The following is a 15764-nucleotide window of genomic DNA, read 5'->3' as shown; positions in this document are numbered from 1 at the left end:
AACCACTGGGATAGATTCAAACTAAAAAGCTTTCTCTCAGCAAAGGAAACTATCAGCAATGCGAAGAAAGAGCCTACAGAGTGGGAGAATATCTTTGCCAATCATACTTCAGATAGAACACTAATCTCCAGAATCTATAAAGAACTCAAAAAACTCTACTCCAAGAATTCAAACAGTCCAGTCAACAAATGGGCTAAGGAAATGAATAGACACTTCACAGAAGAAGATCTACAAGCAATCAACAAACATATGGAAAAATGTTCAACATCTCTAGTAATAAGAGAAATGCAAATCAAAACCACCCTAAGGTTCCATCTCACCCCAATTAGAATGGCGATTATCAAGAATACGAGCAACAACAGGTGTTGGCGAGGATGTGGGGAGAAAGGTACACTCATACACTGCTGGTGGGGCTGCAAATTAGTGCAGCCGCTATGGAAAGCAGTGTGGAGATTCCTTAGAAAACTTGGAATGGAACCACCATTTGACCCAGCTATCCCACTCCTTGGCCTATACCCAAAGGACTTAAAATCTGCATACTACAGAAATACAGCCACATCAATGTTCATAGCTGCTCAATTCACAATAGCCAGACTGTGGAACCAACCTAGATGCCCTTCAATTGATGAGTGGATAAAGAAACTGTGGTATATATATACTATGGAATATTACTCAGCCATAAAGAATGATAAAATTATGACATTTGCAGGCAAATGGATGAAATTGGAGAATATCATGCTAAGTGAGATAAGCCAATCTCAAAAAGCCAAAGGACGAATGATATCGCTAATAAGTGGAGGTTGACACATAATGGGGGGGAGGGAAGGGTTAGAGTTAGGGTTAGGGAGGAGGGCAAGTATAGAGGAAGGAACTACTGTATAGAGGGTAAAGAGGGGTGGGAGGGGTGGGGGGAAGGGAAAAAAATAACAGAATGAATCAAACAACATTGCTCTATGTAAATTTATGATTACACAAAGGGTATGCCTTTACGCCATGTACAAACAGAGAAACAACATGTATCCCATTTGTTTACAATAAAAAAAAAATAGTTTTCAAATTCTTTATGGGGGGATGTTGTTCTATCCATCTATTACTGTCTGACAAATGTACATAATGACTTAATAAAATAATTATTATCCCTCATGATTCTGTGGGCTGACTGGTCTTATCCAGATGGTTCTCACTGGGGTCTCTCATGTAGCTGCAGTAAAATGACAACTGTGACTGGAGCCATGTGAAGACTTGATTGTACCAGACATCAAAGAGGACTTCTTCACTCATACTTTGTGGCCTGGACATGGAGAGCTGACATATCTGGGGTTAGCCAGGAATCCCTTCTTCTCTTTCTCCACATGGATTGCTTCTTCCCAACATGTGGGCATTAAAGGGTTTTTGGAATTCCTACATGGTAGCTGGCTTCCCTCAAATTTAGTATTCTACGATACCCTGGTACATGCTGCAAGGCTTCTAGAATTCTCTGACTGAGGCCTGGAAGTCGTGCAATGTCACTTCTACAATATTCCTTTTGTCAAAATTGAGTCAAAGTGCCAAGCATGGTGGTGCATGCCTATAATCCCAGTGGCTCAGAAAACTGAGACAGGAGGATCATGAGTTCAAAGTCAACCTCAGGAAAGGCAAGGTGCTAAGCAACTCAGTGAGACCCTGTCTCTAAATAAAATACAAAATAGGTGTTGCTCAGTGGTCGAGTGCCCCTGAGTTCAATCCCTGGTACAACCCCTCCCCAAAAAAAGTGAATCAAAGGACTACAGAAAGCTGTGAACACTAGGAAGAGACTACATAGAGGTGTAGGAGGTTTGGCTAACAGAAGGACATATTTGGATCTTTTGTATCACAAATGGGAAAAGATGAGCAATACAACCATCTAGTTTTTCAAGAATGAACTCTTTAATATATTGCTTAATAAGGAACTTTCCTTAATTTCTTCACTTCTTCCTTTGGATACTAAACTGTTGGTCTTTTCAATTGGCAATATAACTCTTTACTCAAGGGTGGAAACAGTAGTGGAAGGAACATTGTCTGTAGAATTGGTAGAAGCCAAGCCAATGCTACAGCACAAATGTACTATTTAATCCATCTCCTTAATGTCTTTTTCTCTGATGACTATAGTGACTTCATTTTGCCTGTTTTCTTCCATAGTATCCCATGAACATAACTGAGAATGACAAATAATCCTATTTTTCTTCTTTGCAGGTATCAGGCTAGAGACAAGTTTCAGCAGCAATGGGCAAAATGTAAATGCTTCATCTAGTCCATGACAGATGGCACTTAGCCATAATATGTTGACCTTTTTGACTCCTTGGTCATTTGCTGGACATTTCCATTTTCTCAAACTAATGGCTTCAGTACCTGTTAGGAATTGATTCAATAGATAATTATTATCTCTATTCATAGTGTTGCAAAGGTCAACTAGATGAAGCATTAAACCCCATTCCAAGTGTAGTCATGTGGTGACTTTTCTGAAACTGAAGGGTGATACTACATCCTCTGGCTTTGCCAGTGACTGACTAGGCTAATACTATGTTATGACTGATTCTCGGGTTAAAAAAAATCTTGGTGTTCTTTTCACTTCTCTAGGTTAAAATAGGAAGACAAAAGAGAAGGCAAACAAATTACTTCATAACTAAATACCTTAGGATTGAGGAAAGGACCTTCAGAGCAAAGAGTCAATGGAGAAAAGCTGCTAGTTGGTTCTTATTCCCATCAACAGTGGCTGCCTACCAGCAGAGAGGTTAAGGGCTAACATGCACTAGTTTGCAGAAAAGAATACTTTTCTAATCTCTTTGAAAAACTCTGAAGTACAAGAATAATCTTATGTGTGCACATATTTACCTTAGAAGTAAGTGTTTGAAAATCTTTTCAATGTGACTTACCACCCTTGTTTCCAAATAAAAATACTACACAGTAGTCTCATGAGTTATGTTAGAATGTCATTACAGTTTACAAATTCATTTCATATGTAGCCCTAAATTATCTTTTTATTTGTCTTTTAAATCCTAACCTTTCAGTGTCCATAGACTAATTTTTTATTTCTACTTTAGAAGTTTAAAATTCTATAGTTAACTTATTAGAACTTACTTTTTAGTAAAACTTTTGAATTTTGACATAAAATATCTTCCTATATATTTTTGTTTGATTTTTATTTTATTTATTTTTCCCAATCTGCAAAAATCTCAATGCCATTCACAACCTTATTAAATTCATATCAATTTTTTAGTTGATCAAGGAATCTAATCAATTGATATTGAAGGAAAATATAGCACATGATAATATGATTATATATTGCTGTTTTAAAATGTCATAAATATAAAATGGAAAAGTCAGTTAAAGAAAAGTACCAAACCATGCTACTCTATGAAATAAAGAACACAAACTTTAGCTTCATTGTAAAAGAGATTTTAGAGTGGGGCAATTGCCTTGAATACATGGCATTCTGGGTTCCATCCCCAGCAACATAAAAAAGTGTGGGGATTTTAATATGGAAGATGACCTCATTAGAATATGTGTTTCTTCTTCACATAGTAACTTGCATCAACAGAATTCCATCCAGTGAAATCATACAATGGAATGTGATGCCAAACTATGCATGCTGGGTGCTCCAAACATGCTTCAAGTAAGGATGAGACAAGGCCTTATCACAGAAATGAAGATATAGGAATTGAAGGCAAATTTGACAGGAACAGTTTAGGGTAGATTAGACTACATCTCCCCCAGCAGGTCTGTACTGTGATTCAGAGATTAAAATGATGTTTATAACCAACTTAGCCATTTAAAAAATGTTGTCCTTGAAATTTGAAAGTACTCCTCAAAAGTAAAAACTTTTACTTGGAATTTATTATGAAATACTTCTCCAAATGTGTTTCTAACTGGATTTTTAAAAGCCTCCAACTATTTCAGGCCTTACTAAAATGAGATCATCTGTTTTCTTGAATGTGGCATCTTTTATTCCTGATTTTAATCTTTCTTTTGAGGCTATTTTAAAATGCCTTAGATATAATTTTCCTCCTAGGAAGTTAGGGTTAGGAATTCTAAAGGATCCAACACTTATGAAGTTAATTTTTCTTATCTTGCAGGTTACAATTAAATAACTATAGATGAGAGAAAACATAGAAAAGCAAGTCCCTACTCCTAGTGATAAATATCATTTTGGAATATTTTATTTCAATTTAGAAGACTTCAGTTTTTAAATCATGAAATTAAAAGCAATCTAAGTTATGTTTCAATCAATGGACAGAGCATTACCATAGACATGAGACTAAATATAGTAGACATAATTTGAAAAACATTTCCCAGTTCCCACTAACAAGGTATACTGGCATTTCTTCTTGAAATTATTGGCAGAAGAAAAATTCTACATAGGATGAAGACATAGGGAGACACTACTTTTGAGGTGCTTATAGATAACTTGATTACAAGTCCCTCTTTACCAGTATAGCAGACAGAATATAAAATAATCCCTTATCAATGATCCCTGACACCTTGTATTCATAGCTTCTAGTAGTCTATCACTTTTAGTATGGCTATGGCCTGTAATTTGCTTATAATCAATAGAATGTGGCAAAGGTGATGGCATGTCACTTCCCTGATTATGTTACACAAGATTTTAACTTCCATCATGCCTGAAGACTCTCTCTTTTGCCAACTTAATGAAGCTAAGTGGCAATGTTAAAAGACCCACATGGCAAGAAACTGAGGGTGGACCTAAGCCAACTACCAACAAGGAACTGAAATCCTCAGTCCAATAGCCTAAAGAGGAATTTAATTCTACCCAAGTTAATGGAAGTGAGCTTAGAAGTGCATCCTTCCCAATCAAAATCTCAGATGAGGCTCCAGCCCTGGCCAACATTTTGATTGAAGCCTCATGAGAGAACTAGTAAAGGGTGACTAAGATAAGCCAGCTTATATTTCTGACCCACATCAACTGTGGATAATAAATGGGTATTGTTTTAGGCCACTAGGTTTGTGGTAATTTGTTATGTAGCACTCAATAGCTAATAAAGCTCACATCTGTGGTAGGAGGAATAATGACTCCCCAAAGATGTCCTCATCCTAATTTCTAGAGTCTGTGACTTTGCAGATGTAGTTAAATTAATGATGGGGTGGTTATCTTGGATTCCAGGGGGGATTAATATGATCTCAAGGGTCTTTGTCAGTGAAAAAGAGTCCAGAGTGGTTCAAAGATGCTCTCCTGATGGTTAGGAAGTGGATATCCTCCAAGGAACACAGGCAAACACAAGAAGTTGAAAAGGGCTCCAAAATGAACACAGCCCTGCTGGCACCTTGACCTCCAGAAATGAAAGGTAGTAAATTTGTATTTTTTTTTATGCCACAAAGTTGGTATTTGTTATAGCAGTAATGGGGACTAATGCATTACCTATGCTTACTAACATCTACCATGGGTAGCAATAGTCCTTCTCCAGGGGCTCATCTGCTCCAAACAGCTACTTCTCTATAACTGTGAATATCCACTTTATTTTCCAAAAGCAAAAAAATAAATATGTTGACACTGAGAATCATTTGATAGAAAATTAACATTTGTCCCACTGTTTTATGGGGCCTTTCATTGTCTTGCCCACTCCACCACCTCATGATTTACTCGGATCCTATCCATCATTCTTGTGTTTAATCTTTTTATTGTTTTATTTTTTCTTAGGATTTAAAGACTTTTGGTCAAGAACTGTTTGAACTCAAAGAATTTGATCTCTTTAAGTCCATATAAGTAAAGAGAAATTGGGAATAAAGGTAGCCAGCAGATCACAGAGGGCACAATCAGAAGGAAACTGTTCTTCCTCCACCCCCAAGGACCATTTATAATAGCTCCCTATGGTCATTTATAACCCTCAACAAAATCTCAGGCTGATCCCAAAAATGTATTAAGCATGCTCAGAAAAATTTTCCAGTCACTTGTACCCTTGTGACTACAATCATTTGTGATGTAATTAAAATGTTCAATTTTCACGGAATACTTAAGCTCCCAACTCCACAAATTTGTCCCTTGCCTGATATTTTCCTTCAGGTCTGCAGTAGATTAAGGGACATTGTCAATGTTTCCTCTAGTTTCCAACGTTCTTCTCTAGTCTTAGCTCTTCCAGATTGATATGGGCTAGGGTGGTGAGAGTTTCTCTCAGTAAAGTTCTCACTTGATTGAAACCAATATTATCTAGCCTTGGTTTCCTCTATTCATGCAACATAATTATGGTTGATTCTTCCCCTTGTAGGTGTTTCTTTGAGCTTCTGGAAGATTTCTCTGCTGAGTCGTTCCAATTGCAACCTCATCAAATCAGGCAGAACCCCAGGGCTGGTTATGCCCAGTGCTCCTCAGCTTGGCCATCTTTTAGCTAATGCCCTTTCACCCCTGGAAAAAACTTAGTTGATAAGGAAGCATTTATGAAATGATGCCAAGCTAACATTTCTACTGCATCTTGCACATCTTGCCCCAGGAATCACACGTGGTGCCTGGATCAGTGGAAAGATAGTGATTTCATACATGTAGTCTCTACTCTTCAGGCATATCCTGATTCTGCTAGGTTCTCCATGTTTCCTTTTTTCAGTTTTAAATTAAGTCATGAATCAGACTCAAGGTGAATAATGGGTTAAGGATTACAAACTCTCCTTTTCAACACCCCCTTTGAACACCATCCAGCACCATTCTTTAGCATGTGGAGATGATTGGCGTCTATCAGCATGGGACCTCAGGTGAATCTGTCTAAATCCATTTTGGCATCCTTTAACATAAACACAGATGGCTTTGATCTTTTCTTCTTCCTAGGATTGAGTTAGGAATCCTAAGGGATCTGAAGCACTACGGAATTAATTCTTCTTGTCTGGCAGGTGATGATTAAGTACTTACAGATGAGAGAAAACAGAAGTAAAACCTTGTTCCCAGAATGATGATAGATATCATACTGAGAATTTTCACATCAATTATTTTATTTCTAATGGAACAGTGAACAATCAACCCTCAGGAATGGCGGAAATTAGAATTGTTTCAAGGACTACTGGCATCTGCATCGTTTATTCTGAATGTAACTTGGCTTCTACCTCTCTTAGTCTCTGTGTCCCTTAGTACTGATTCTGAAGAGAGGAAATCTGATTGGCTCTCATTTTTAACACTCAGATCCCATCAGCTGGTCCCAGAAGCTGAGTTCCCAGGAGTGCTACTGAGGGCTGTGAGAGAAAATTTGGGCAGAATAGGCCAGGCAGGGCAGACAGGTCCATTGACATGGCTGCCACACTCACAGATTCTTTGTACTATGGGGCTGTGTCACATTTCTTATTTCCTGATGTTTCTTATTGCCTTTGAGTGAAGAGTAGAAACTAGGGAGCAGTACTTTGCTTCCATTTGTGTTGCTTTCTGCATATTTGTCTCCTGTCTGCTGTCTCAGAGATGGACACCCAACTTCCCTCCAATCCCTCACCCCCATGCATTTTGTTGCAGGGAATATTCATATCCCCTTAAGGCCTAGTGGAAGAACTTCCTTCTGAGATAAAGTCAGAGTGGACTTGTTGGGTAACATGTTTTTGATACTGATGTTGACCTAGTGATGCCAGATTGTTCCCCAAACTGCTCTATAAGTCCATATACTCACCAACATGATCCTTTACCTTACACACTGAAACCACATTTGATTGCACTTTTGCTCTGTCTACTGCAGTTAGTGGGCTCTCCGCCAGCCTTGAAAACTAAGAACTTGTGTGAGCAGCTGGGCCACTGTCAGCAGTATGCTATCTACCCACTGCAGCATCCCTATCAGCCTAGGGGTCCTGTTTTTTTCTGGATTTATAGTTCTAGTTCTTTCCCTGCCATATTGATCCCTCTCCTCCTACACTTCACTCCCTACCTCAAGGCTCACATCACCTTTGAGAAGCCAGTAGGTAATGGTCCAAACAGCCAGGATGAGTAGGTGAAGCCACAAATCAGTTAGTGATAGAGCTATGTTGTGCAGTGGCTTTTCTCAAGAGAACAGAATCACAAAAGATACTTTTGCCTTTATCATTTGGGCAATAAATCACAAAAGCAGGTAATTAATTACAACCTAATGTAGAAAAAGTCAGCTCCTCTTCAGCAAAATGGCAACTGACCTTTCTCTTACTTACAATACAAAAGAAAAAGAAAGGAAGGAAGTATTATAACTCATAATGTGATTTTTTTCCAGGGTTTGAGTCATTTGGAAGGTTTGGGTTACTTGGAGGAAATTAAATAAACCATTACATTATATGACATTGTTCTGCTTTAGCTATGAAGGGCTCCCTGTTGTGAACAATATTTCCCAATTGGTGCCTGTCTGAAATACTTAATTCAGGGTCCTTGGCACTGGACATACACAGCTGCATGGTGTGGGAAGGGATGTTTGTTGGGATGCTGTTTTTAAATAAGCAACATCCAGTGACATTTATCTTTCATAATGCTAACCCTGAGAAGATAATGATGTTCCACAAATTGATAAAATTTTTAAAATTCCTTCCCCTTGCAGAAAAGTACAGAAAGTTTTAAGCAGCAAAGAAAAGCAGGCTAAAGGAAAATCAGAAGGAGAGAATCAATTTTGAGAGCAGCAAAAAGTGTAGACACTGATTGAGTTGATGCTTCTAAAACTGTTCTTCCCTCACCAAGTCTTATTTTAGGGTCCTGGTGTCCAGCAGCACAGATAATATTGCCCAATGTAATCTGCCTAGGAAGCTTTCAATTGGACAGTTTGTTACACTCAGCAAACACTTGATTTTGGTTTTCTCTGTGGTCTGAAAGCCCTCTTCTAAGCTGTTTGATTTACTCTGCCCTGGGAGCCTAAGGAACATTGGCCAAAACACATCACACATTTCATTTACAAAGAAAACCATCACTGTTTGTGTCCAGGCCTCTGTGCATTTTTTAAATATGTTTGTTTTTCTCTCTTACAGAAGCTGCAAAGAATCAATACTCCTCACTGTCATTCAACCTTACCCTGTAAGTGTTCTGTGAGTAAAAGTGCCACTGAATGATGTCAGGATTCTAGTCTCCCCCACCCACTCTACAGAAGTCATGAGGATGAATAACAGCAGAGAAAAATATCATGCATTCACAGTGCAGGCTCAAAATTCTTGAGTATTTGTACTTTGTACTCTGTGTTAGCAAAGCCATCCATTGGAGAGGAAAGAAAGTAATGTGTTTCCTATTCAGGAAAGTAATGTGTTTCCTACGTCTTGAAAGACAATCAGCTATTCAGTCCTATGAAACTCTCACATCTAGAAATGACACAAAACTCAAGACTGGTTTCCAACTTAAGAATCACAAGTTTTGTGAGAATATCTAATTGCAGGAAGTTGAAATGCAAGTTTTATTCTTATCCATGTCTAAATAATTTGGTAAAGAACTGGATATTCTGCCTGCTTTAAAGGTGGTTCTAGAGGAAATACAATTTCTCAGAATTTCATTTCAGCTACCTTGGTTCTGAGGGTGGAAAACAATTAAAATCATACTAACTTAAGTTCTCATGATTTTAAAAAATCACTATCATGATATAATTTGCTTACCATAAAATTCACCCATTTTAAGTATATAAATCAATAGTTTTTACAAAATTTACTGAAGTATGCAACTATCACCACAGTCTGGTTTCAGAAAGTTTCCATCACCCCAGTAAGATCCCTGTTCCCACTTACAATTAATCCCAGTTCCCACACTCAGTTCTAGGCAACTGCTAATTTACTTTCCATTTCTATAGACTTGCTGTTACTTGTGAATTTCATACATTGTCAAACTAAAAAATACTAAAGCAAATTCTTTCAAATTTCTCCCAAAACAATTATCATCAATATATTGTCTGCCCTTCACATGGAGAGAAAGAGATTCCAGCTTTCTTAAGCTTCTATTTCCTTCACCATAGAATTGGAGCACTTTATCTCTCCCATCCCAAAATTTTCCTACTGGCTATGGGCTGGGCATTTTAGGCAGGAAAAAAATATGTATTCAGAATTCTGATAAGACCATACGAATGAATTATAATGTAATATTGCTGGCACTAGATTTCATATCTTGGTGCTCTTATATCCAGCAGCCTCAAATTCATTTGAATTTGCACATGTTTAAATTCAGTCAAAGAGATGGAACTAAAAGTAACCTTCAAATCTTTTTATATATGTAGTTCTGTCATAAGTGGCATAATTTATTATCTAGTGATTTCCATAGCTGCCTAGAACTTTCAGTTCCTCATCTATATGAGGATTGGTTAAGATCACATTATGTTCAAGAACTCCCTTTCTCTACCATCTCATGGTTCTGTGATTCCTACCATATGCTTTAATATAAAATAAAGATAGACTGCTTTCAGATTGTTTCAGTTAACCAAATTGTCATTCTCACTTCCTTCAAATCTATTCCACTTCTTTAATTTGTTGTGGGAAAATACATTTTTGGGAGAGCCAATGTAAATGCCTATATTAAGTAGTTAGCAAATGATTATAAATTGCTGGTGGAACTTCAAGTTTACATTGTTTTTCTGGAATTCTCTGTCCCTACTTTATAATCTATTAGAAATGCAATACCAGAACCATTTTTATTCTAAACCAAATTATTTTTGCAGTAGGTCATACTGGAAATTCTCTGTTGTGGGACTATCATGCACGATGTTTGGCAGCATCCTCGACCTCTACCCCACCAGATACTACCAGCACACTTTCCCCCAGTTCTGACAACCAAACATGCCTTGAGACATTGCCAAAAGTTCCATGGGAAGAGAATTGCCCCCAGTTGAGAACCACTGTCCCTCCTAAACTCTTATCTTACTGTTCTAGTCCAAAATGACCTTTCTCTTCTCTGAATTGTGGGAGTTCATACTCTAAAATTATTTCAATAGGCACATTAGACATGGACAGAAGAGCAGATAGGAGAAAAGATTGCAAATTTTTATTTGCATGTTTGTGTTTGGATTGTCCCACCAGCAAATTGTTTCTTTAAAATATTGGATTTCATTTAGTTGCTAAACATCCTCATGGCAACCAGGGGTTAACATACAGAAACAGATGACCCAGCAGACCAAGAGAAAATTCATAAGTTCTACTTTTATCACAGAAAATAAAAATTAATATTTTAATTTATTTTGGAACTTTATCACTAGAACTTTTTTATTTTACTTGCATTTCTTCTGAATTACAAGGTCCAGTAAAGACAAGAGAACCAATATTTATACCTTCCTGCCACATTCCACATGTGCCCAGAGCACCTTACCATGGCCCAACTACAGAAATCAATCTCCAAGAAGGCCCAGGTCAAGGGGACCTGGCAAAAGAGTCTTAGGATCCATGAAATTTCTTGATAATATTTTAAAAGTATTATGGAGGGCTCCCTCACCCAACATTTTTACTATTTTTTCCTAGGAAAAAGTGTAGGAATACAGAAGGAAATTCAGAAGTAGAAAAATATACATCAGCAAACCCTTTTCTCAGGGTCAACCAGGTGTAAACATTTCAACCTGTCTCCTTCTTTGTTCTATGCCTTATTGGCAGCCAAGATCATATTAGACACACTTTTATTTTGCTTCTTTTACTTAATATTTCATAAGCATTTTTGCATGTTATCAGCAATTCTGCAAAATGTTACCTTGAACTATTGATTCAACTAAGCCCCTATCATTGGGCCCTTCACACTGTCCTTAATGTTTTACTATTTTAAATAATTCTTCATAGTATGTTGTTTTGTATAAATCTCTGCCTGTATGTAGTAGTTTTTGCCCAGGATGGAATGTGTGGTGTGTGTGTGTTGTGCTGGGGATTAAATCCCAGGCCTCATGCATGATAACAAGTGCTCTGCCACTGAGCACTCCCCAAATTAGCCATCTGCTTGGTAGTCCTTGTCTTAAGGTCTGCTCTGTGGTGACTCAAAGCCAAGTTAGCTAGTGATAACTGTAAGGTAATCCTCACCAAATATTTTACTGAATGTCTGATGTATAAATAGTATCACAGAGCTACAGGGACTGCAAGTTCAAGGCCTTACACTTCAGTTTCAGGAATTAATCTTATTTATGTAATTTTTTCAAACCAAGTTCTGGTGACTTCTAAAATCAGGAAAATACCATGCTCTATTGTGACCATCTTAGCAAAAACAAATTTGGAAAGGGGTGCAAGAGTTGATCTTACAATTAATTAACAGCAGAAGAATCTGATTATTCTAAATGGTAATTATCATCATGATATGAAATTCTTATGATAAGCACCTATAGGTTGCTAAGAATTAAATCACCAGGTTTTTGAGTGATGCACCTTGTGCATTTATTGAGTAACAAAGAGAATACTGACTTAAAACTGTAGTCATGACAGAGATACCACATCCATCAGTATCTCTGGTCAGTAGAGTAAGCTGTTACTTCATTGATTTTCATTAAGTAACCGTTATACTTGGAGACTTTATGTCTTTATTATCAAAAAGTGATTTTTAAATATAAGTTGATTATATGAAATAGTCACCAATCCAGAATAAGAAAAATGCACTTGTGAACTCATAGATTTTTAACAAAGCTCAGTTTATTTCAATTATATATAAACTAATATTGATTTAACAGACTTGACTGTCTAGTTTCTTTTTTGTTCTTCATGGATTGCCATGTTTGTCAGTAGGGCACAGAAAATAAATACAGTAATGAGGCTCCTAGAGGTGGCACATTATAGCTACTGAGAAGACAAAAGCATCCCCAGCTTGGCAAATTCTACTCTATGGATTCATTTACTCCATGAAGAAATAACTCTATGTACTTCCATGACCCCTGGGAACATCACTGCATTGTAAGATTATATGAAATGATTTGCACTCAAAGACTGTATTCCATTAAGTATACATTTTTTTTTAAATCAGGGATTGAACCCAGGGGAACTTAATCACTGAGTCATATCCATAGTCCTTTTTATTTTTTATTTCAAGACAGAGTCTCACTAGGTTGTTTACAGTTCCACTAAATTGCTGAGGCTGGCTTTGAACCTGTGATCCTCCTGCCTCAGCCTCCCAAGCAGCTGGAATTACAGGTGTGTGCCACCATACCCAGCAAATATACTTTTTTTTAATTGAGGCAAAGAATTCTATAGAATATTCTAGAAAATATGGTAAAATAATTTTTAAAAACCAGGATTCATAGAGGGGTAAAGTTCTGTGCCTGACACCTTGAACACGTAAAATATTTCATTCCCAAACAATGCTGGAGAAGTGAGTATTACTGCTTTGAAACATCTCATCTAATTAGTAGTGTCTGTTCTGGGTAGCTTTATTACAAGCACTTCACTTGTGCTAAATTCATTGTGCCAATGTAAATACTGCCTGCTTAAAATCATTAAGGGAGAATAATGTTTTCCCTTTAGCTAAAAAATGGCATATCAAAAACAAATGAACTCCCCACTGTATGATTTGCTCGTTAATCATCACTAAACTTGGCCTATAATTACACAGATACTGATGAGAATGCCACTGTCACATCACTTAAACTCTCATAGGACTTCTAAAACATGAGCATATTTAAGGATGGATTCCTTTGAGGGAGAACCATTCAGAGTTCTTTCGGTTTGGGGGTTTAATTTTTTTTTTTTTTTTTTTTTTTTTTGGTGTTTGTTTGTTTGTTTGCAGTAGTGAGAATTAAACCCAGGAAGGCTCTACCACTGAGCTACATATCCAGAAATTTTTGAATTTTATTTTGAGACTGGGTCTCACTACATTACCAAAGTTAGACTTGAACTTGTGATCCTCCTGTCTCAGTCTCCTGAATAGCTGAATTTACAGGTTTGCACCACCACACCAGGCCATTTTTATTTTATTTTTTTTAAGGGAGCGCCCATTCTCTTAAAATGTCTTTCATAAATGTCAGTTGAAGTTCTAGAGAACTAAACCATCCATTGGTCCAGTCTTGTAAGACAGTGGTCATAGCAAATGTTAGGATTTGTGTAGGTGTGGAGGATATCTTTACCAATATTTGGATTCTCCTTATATTAAGGCAAAAACTGCACCCAGGAATACACACACATACCACATACATGTTTTATCATATTTTTCACCAATGTCTTTTTATTATAGTGAAATACACATAACATAAGCTTTGCCATTATAAAGTGTGCTGTTCAAGGGCATTAAGTACGTTCATAATGTTGTATAATCATAGCCATTAGATAATGGTTCCAGAACTTTTTCACTACCCCTAAAGGAAACCTTGTATCCTTTAAAGTGCCCACTTCTCAGTTGCTCCTCTCCCTGCTCCTGGCAACTACTGATCTACTTTGTTTCTATGGATTTTTCCTATTCTTAATGTTTCACATAAATGGAACTATATAATATGCAATCTTTTCTGAGTGACTCCTTTCACTCAGAACCTTGTTTCCAAGGTTCATCCATGTTATAGCATGTGTCAGTATGTTATTCCTTGTTATGGCTGGAGAATATTTCATTGCATGGACGTATCACATTTTATCTATCCATCTTCTCATGTTTGGTTTTAATTTAATTGATTTTAAGTCTACTTGTATTGGGCAAGAATGTGATTTTTTTTTCATTTTAAATTAAATCCAAAATATGGGTAACCCTAACAGGTGTTTGTGCCTTGAGATTAATAAAATACACAGAAGATTCAATCTCTATGTTGATTCTACAATCAATTACTAGAATTCATTATGCAATAACCTAGATGTATTAGAACAATATAGCATGAAAAAAACTAGCCTTAACTCTAGGCAATTGCCAATATTTGACCATTTTAGTTTATAAGACAGCAATCAAATGATTCAAAACTAAATATTTACCTCTTTATTAGGTTCCATAGGAGAAAGCAATTCTTCTTTTAAAAAAAATAGACAAATGATGCTAGTAACACAGTAGGCATCTATTAGATGTGAATACCCTTCCTTTTATTCTTCATTAAAATTACATAATAAGAATGCGGGGGTTGTGGCTCAGCAGTGGAGTGCTTGCCTAGCACATGTGAGGCACTGGGTTTGATCCTCAGCACCACAAATAAATAAATAAAATAAAGGTATTGTGCCCACCTACAACTAAAAAAATATATTTTTAAAAAAAAGAATGATTCTCAAATTAACCAACTTTACCAAAATCATACAGCAAAGGATCCCCCTGATCCCAGCACCCCTTTAAGTAGGTTCTTCCACTACACTGGCAATTTCTGAGGGAGAACTGTGTCACTCAGACCCTCTTTTCAGTAAAAGAAAGGAAAGGATCATAAAGTATGAAGAACCCATAAGGCAGAATTTTAATTCAACTTTCAATTCTAAGTTAAAGTCTCCATACCCTGCCCAATAATATCATACATCACAGGTTAGCCACAAGAGGCTGAAACTCAGTTGGCAGATACATAAAACATCATGAGTGCTTGTGTGTGTGTGTGCTTGTGTGTGTGTGTGCTTACTTGCTCATATGCCCATATATTCCAAATGTGAATAACACTGCGATTATTGATCAGTTTCAAACTATGAGAGATTCTTCTCCATCTCATTAAAATAGGTAATGAGTGATCAAGTCATCATAAACCCAACATTAGATTTGACTACAACCTCATCTTCCATATTGCGCTCAAGGTTCTGTATTAGAAGCAGGGTTTATGTGCTTTCACAGCTGTCATATTAAAAGATCCTTGGAAATGTTCTCAGTAACAATATGGAACATGCTTTTGATATTTCTGGTTGGATGACTAAATTCAAATTATTAGTTTATGGGCATGACAGAATTTCAGTTATATCAAAAAACTGCATTTCTTCTTTGAATTGTGCATGTACCAAATATTCTACATTTT

At 36.8% G+C, this 15764-nt stretch overlaps 1 protein-coding gene across 7 annotated transcripts in view; it reads left to right on the top strand.

Moving 5' to 3' along the window:
- Positions 1-15764, top strand: part of FRMPD4 (FERM and PDZ domain containing 4) — a 912953-nt gene that overhangs the window by 862136 nt on the left and 35053 nt on the right. For all 7 annotated transcript variants that reach the window (XM_079123114.1, XM_079123113.1, XM_079123116.1 and 4 more), the window contains one exon: positions 8914-8959. In XM_079123114.1, the coding sequence (XP_078979240.1) occupies positions 8914-8959 (46 nt within the window). The remainder of the gene's footprint in view (positions 1-8913; positions 8960-15764) is intronic.

Source organism: Sciurus vulgaris (assembly GCF_902686455.1).
Source record: "Sciurus vulgaris genome assembly, chromosome: X".
Lineage (NCBI taxonomy): Eukaryota > Metazoa > Chordata > Mammalia > Rodentia > Sciuridae > Sciurus > Sciurus vulgaris.
Note: the sequence above shows the minus strand (reverse complement) of the source record. Positions and strands in the feature narration are given on the sequence as shown.